The 6,309-nt window shown below is 35.3% G+C and overlaps 1 protein-coding gene across 1 annotated transcript; it reads right to left on the bottom strand.

The window, feature by feature from the left end:
* Positions 1–764: 764 nt before the first annotated feature.
* On the bottom strand, positions 765–2,069 carry LOC131054450 (U-box domain-containing protein 21-like). The gene has a single exon (XM_057988964.1). The coding sequence runs from the start codon at positions 2,024–2,026 to the stop codon at positions 800–802; it is 1,227 nt and encodes a 408-aa protein (XP_057844947.1). The 5' UTR covers positions 2,027–2,069; the 3' UTR covers positions 765–799.
* Positions 2,070–6,309: the final 4,240 nt, after the last annotated feature.

Genomic DNA, 6,309 nt, shown 5'->3' with positions numbered 1-6,309 from the left:
CGTCACTAACAATACAAAAATACAATATTTTCTTATCTATGAGGAATTAAAGAAGCAAATTTATTAAACTTAATAGTTAAATATTTTGATTAGATTAAATGGGAAGAGGCCCAAACTATTATATGTTAAATTTAGCTTAGAATTACATTAGATATCATATTAATATAATAGTACACAAATTTACTTTTTATTTTATTATTCTATTTTATTTATAAAAGGTATGTGTAGAGACTTTTTAGAAAGACAAATGTTAAAATTACAAATAAATTATTTCAAATTTGTTCAATAAATTTTTGTTAATGAATATATTAAATTAATTTCATAATATCTTTAATACTAAATTTCTTATCTGATTTATAATCTTTCTTAAATATATTATATTATGAGAATCTAATATTTAGAAAAACATTTTGTATCATGAAACTTAATCTCTACATGAACTAACATGGTTTGAATGAGCTTGAAAAAATCCAAAGCAAATCTGGGATACCTTGTTGATAATAGATGAGAGCAATAGCCATAGGATATTCAATGAAACATTTAGTTTAAAAATATAAAGATTTAAGAAAATTATAAAATTATCAGAAATATGTTTTATATAAAATTCTCGCCTATTAATAAATAAATTGAATTGGATTTTATTTTTTAAATATAAAAAATAAAAAAATTAATTCAAAATATTGAATTCAACAATATAAATGTTTAAAATAAACAAATTTCAGAATATGAAAAATATACATATTTACAATAGACAGTTTCTCCACTGCTTCATGAGAAGCTTGTCACCAAATTACTTAATTTAGAAGCAACGCTTGACATGATGCAAATTAAGTGTCTCTGCACATTTCCAATCATCTGCATAGGCGTTGAAAAGTTTAAGTAACTTGCTTGATTTTTCCCTCGTTTGCTCACAGCATCCCATCTGCACTAACAACAGCAATTTATCGAAGGCACCGGCATTCAAAGCCTCGCAGATGGCCTCCCCGTTGGAGGAATTCTGGCAAATATTCCACAAAACAGAGACTACCAATTCGGTTGCTGAATTAGACACTCTCAACATCTTCTTAACAACCACTGGTACTGTTAAAGCGTGGGCAGAAGCAGACGCTCGACCTTCCGTACAACAGCAAAGGACATCCAGCGCCAACAATGCCCTTTCACAAATGCTCCGATCTCCATCTACAAGCATCTCCACCAGCAATGGAACAGCCCCCGCCTCCACGATCTTGCTCCTGTATCTTTGCCTCAGGGCAATGTTGTATATTATGGCCAGGCTTGCTTTTGTTACAGCTGGGCTTATGGGCTCTCTCAGAAGTTGCACCAACCCCTCTGCCAATCCTTCGCTTTTTCCTATGATATCTCTGTATTTATCCTTGGAAATCATTTCCCGAATAATTGTAATAGCGTTTTTCTTTCCCTCCGGATTGCCCTCTCGGAGATTGCACACAAGACAAGCAATGGCTTCGGACAAGGCAAGAGTATCCACAGCCTGGGAATTCAAGGGCAGAGTCGTAACCAGGGCTCCCAGAGCCTCTTCGCAAATCTCTGCAGACTGTTGCGACCGATTCGAAGCCTCAGCGCTGTGCTTGGCAAAAAGGGATGCGAGAACAGTGGATGCATTTGAGGAGGCGATGCACTTTTTATTCGTATCACTTTCTATGCCCAATCTCCTCAATTTCCCTATGGATTCCTTCTCACCGAACGAAATCTCTGCGAGAATTGCATTGAGGTGGACGGGATCGAGAGGTGCCTTGGGCGTAGAAATCCGTTCGACTCCTCGTCCACTGTTGGCCACACACCAATCCTGAATAAACCGGCGGAGTGCGTGATTTGGAATTGTGTCGTGGGTATGCAGAATCTGACTTGTGACGGGGCAGACATTGTTACCGGCATCTAACCAGGTCTCAATGCTGTGGCGGTCGTAAGTAATACCGGTTGAGAGAGTGACAGGATCCTTCATTATCTCCAACGAGATGGGGCATCTCAAATGCCTGGGCACTGTCACCTCAATATCCATTCCCTTCATTGTTTCTATACCCAAATCCAAATCGCTTGTTTAAATTGTTTGTTTGGAGCTCTATTGTTAACTTTCACAAAAGTTTTGATATCTGTCTGTATATATATACCAACGAAAATTGAGTTGGGGGATTGGTATCGCCAAAGTGGAATTAAAAGTAAACTTACTCGACAAGAAACAGCCGTTCAAAGGCAGACGCGTAATGATACAGTATGGACTGGGTCAGAGTGGATGAATAACGCAACTACATTGAATGTCGACGAATAAAGCAACACCATTGAATGTTGAATGTTTCACCTGGACTTTCCAGCGCCCCATTAGGTTTTAATTTGAGTTCGGGTCTTTGCACCCTAGGGCGCATTATCTGTTGTATACTAATCTTTTTTTTGACCCAACAGCAGATAGAGTTTCTCTTAGAATCTTTCTTTTTGAAATTTGATTGTCAAAATATATATTAAAATAATAACCGACTTTAAGGTAGGTATGTTTGTCTTAAGAGATTCATGGTTTTCTAATTTTATGAATTTAAAAATTCGAATGATTCGAAATAGACAATTTGTAAGAGAGAAATTCTATAAATAAGGCATAAGCCTTTTTTTCTTAAAGATTGTATATGCCTTGAGTATCAAAATTTATGTTTGTCTATATGTTAAAAAAATGTACTACTAGAAAAAATCATTTTGAAATTAATAATAAAATTAATCATAATAGAAAAATCAAGATGGCATAGCAGAGTAGAGCTTTTTGGGGAGCAGGGTGAAATGGTGAAACAAAATTGTCACGGAGGATAGTAAGGAACGTTTATCACCTGAAGACATCGAGGGAAAGATCATTCAGTTCTCCTTGGATTTGTTGGCCACAAATGGAGCATTAGACTCTATCTCGGAAGAAATATTTGATTATGTGTTTTCAATGGATTCTATGGAGGATAACAAAATACTTATAAAACCATTTTTGCTTGAGGAAGTTAAGAGTGTAGTTTTCGAGCTACATCTGAAAAAAACACCCGACCATGATGGTTTTATGATGTTGTTCTTCTAGAAATGACTTCTCTTTCTAAGTCACAATGTTTGGGAAACCTAGGTTATAGCACGTGCATTCATGGCATACTAAAGAATCCCCCTATTTTCAAAAAATATTGCCCTAAACTCCTTTTTTGTCACCCCCTCCTAATACACAACCTGAATTAAAAGTCCCCCTATTTTCACTAGATATTATATTTTTTCATAGCCAGAATTAAAAAGCCCCCTATTTTCACCGATAGGCAATATATTGTACTCTTATTTTTGGGATATTAAACCCCCCAATATGAATGCATGTGATAAAATATTGCCTAGCTAGTGGAGCCCACGTGGGGAGGTAGTGGAAAAATTTAGAAAGAAAATAAAATTCATCAAAGATATTAACAACACAATGTAACGCTTATTCCTAAGAAAACAGAATGCTCATCCTTCATTGATTATATGGGCCTTTTTTGTTGTGCAATATGTTGGACATAATAATTTCAAAGACAATGGCGAATAGATTGAAGGTAATCCTAAGTAAAACTATTTCAACCAAGTAGAATGGCTTCACTCCTGATAGAAATATTGAAGACAATATCATCCTATCCAACAAAGAAATCCATTCAATCATTTTACAGAAATTGAAGAGCATTATTATCAATCTAGATATAAAAAAAGCCTACGATATGGTGAGTTGGATATTTTTGGTTCAAAATTTAGATAATTTGGGTTCTAGCAGGGAGTGGATCAAATGAATCTATTTTTGGAGCTCCTTAGTTATATTTTTTATTTCAATCATTGTGCAAATTTGTCTAATGACTAGGGTACTTAGGTAGAATGATCTTATATCGCCTTTTATTTTTGTGTCGATGGCTGAAGCCTTAGGAAGATCAATCAAGGATAAAGTTTCATGGGAGCTTTTGAGAGGTGTCAGGGTGGCTAGGGACATGAACCCTCTATCCCTATAGAATTTGTTGATGACACAACTCTTCTCGGAGAGGCTTCGGTCAAAGAAACAAAGATCATTAATGAGACATTGGAACAATATAGTTTATGTTTGTGGTAAATATTTAATAAGGACAAAACAAATATTTACTTTTTCACTTCTAGAAAAGAGTGCTAGGAAAGAATCATTGAGGTTTTAGGTTTCTCAATAGAAGCACTTCCTTCTAAGTATCTTGGTGCTCTTCTCCTGAAAGTTGTCATCCAATCTTTATTATGGATTGAATGCATTGAAAAATATAGAGCTAAAGCTGGATGATGGAAAGGAAAATAGCTCTCATTGGTAGGTTGGATTATTAAGTTGGTTCTTTGTTCTCTACTAATATATGGTATATTATGCTTGAAACTCTCTAGAAAATCTTTAGGAATAAAGAAATCTATCTTCAAAAGATTTTGTGGGAAGGTTCAAATGACACACATAGGATACCTCTCATCAATCTGGATTCGGTCTATTAGAAAACAAAGGATGGTGGGGCTAGTGTGAGAGATGTTATCTTCTTAATTAGGCTCTAGGTGCTAAACTTGTTAATACAAAGAAAGTATTTGGATTCCTTGGATCACAAGAGGATTGTGACTATTGCGAACCATTCCCAGGGTTCTGTGGTATAGAGCTTCTTGTGTAAATTATGACATCTATTAATCACTTTATGTATAGAAACAGTAATGGAGCCTTGACAAACTCTTTGGGTAGACTCCTGTGCAGGCCACTCTCCTTTAGAAGAAGATGAATCTATTAGAAATATAAAAAATTTATCTTTCAAATAAGGTTGGAATGAAGGTCACTAACTATCTAATTAAGGAGAATTACAATATAGTTGTGAGATGATGCTAGAGGAAAATCAAAGATTTGGAGATTGAGGAGGCTAAGAGTTATCTAGTGGCTCAATTGGATGAACACAAAGTGGTGTTGAATAAGCAAGAAGGTGGAATAGTCTGGTGTGGTGCAAAATCCAAGTGATATTATGTAAAGTTGGGGTACTAGACCCTGAATGAGATTTGGGAAAAATCAACGTGGTGTAAATATCTATGCTGGGGAAATTGCCTTCTCCCTAAAGCAGGAGCTTTCTTTTGTATTGCCTTGTATAAGAAAATATTAACGAGGGATTGTCGTCAGAAAGTTGGAGTGGTTGGACCCACTTGGTGCATAATGTGTAAACAAGATGAGGAAACATGTTACAATTTTCTTTACCATTGTCCAATGGAAGCCAAGTGTTGGCATTGACTATAGATAGACCTCAATTGGAGCAATCCAAGGAGCAAGTATTTAGTCAATTTTCTTCTCATCTATCCCACACTACATAAAATATTTTATGGGGAGGTGTATTGGTGTGTGTTCCTTCCATATTGATGTGGCACCTAAGGAAGGATCACAACTGTCCAATCTTTAAAGAGGTTGAAAGTTTGGTGCATGATCTATTGAATAAAATAGAACAAGAAATGATAGAAATGCTCAATAAAAGATTCCCTAGGTTGTGGGAAACCAAACTCATCAATTGGAAGGAGTGCAAGGGGCGTCAATATCTTGGCCTTAGGGTCTTGGTTGTCATAAGCGCAATGTTTAACATGTATCAAATTTAACAAAAAGAGCTCATGTTAAATGGAATGCCCACATGTATTGCGGTTGGAAGATTAAATTTGATAGGACTGGGAAGGGTAATCCTGGTTGGTCTAGTTTTGAATGTATTTTAAGAAACAAGGATGGAGAGGTGATTTGAGAACTAGTAGGTACAAATGTAATTTCTACCAACAATGAGGAAAAGTATATAGCTATAATAAGAGGTTTTGAAACATGCATCAAAATACATCAGAATAATATTTGCATAGAAGGTGATTCATTAATTTGCATTAATGACATGAAGAGAAAACAAAGAACCAATTAGAAGCTATCAAGGCTGGTACGTAGAGCATGAGTGTGCCTTAAAAAATAAACTTTTCCATCTCTCATAACTATCAAGTGGTTAGTACTGTAGATGACTAGCTGGGCAACTTGGGAGTGAATGAATCATATTTGGAGAGAAAATTGATTTGATGAAACAAGATATGAGGCTTAAAAAATGAATCTACATAGTGACAAGAGATAATTTTGATCTATGATTAGTTCCTTTGCTAATTATTATTTTTGGGATTGAGTAGAAAATTATGATATGACTCCCTTTGTTAACAATCTTATGATTTGGTGACCTCAGCTTGCAAGTCTTTAAGGTGTAATTGGCTCTCCTTGGTTGTGGCTGCCTAGAATAAATTTGTAACTATTATATATATATATATATTGTGAGATGAATATCA

The sequence above is a fragment of the Cryptomeria japonica genome, chromosome 10 (assembly GCF_030272615.1).
Source record: "Cryptomeria japonica chromosome 10, Sugi_1.0, whole genome shotgun sequence".
Lineage (NCBI taxonomy): Eukaryota > Viridiplantae > Streptophyta > Pinopsida > Cupressales > Cupressaceae > Cryptomeria > Cryptomeria japonica.
The sequence above is the reverse complement of the archived record's forward strand: the minus strand, read 5'-3'. Positions and strand labels throughout refer to the sequence as shown.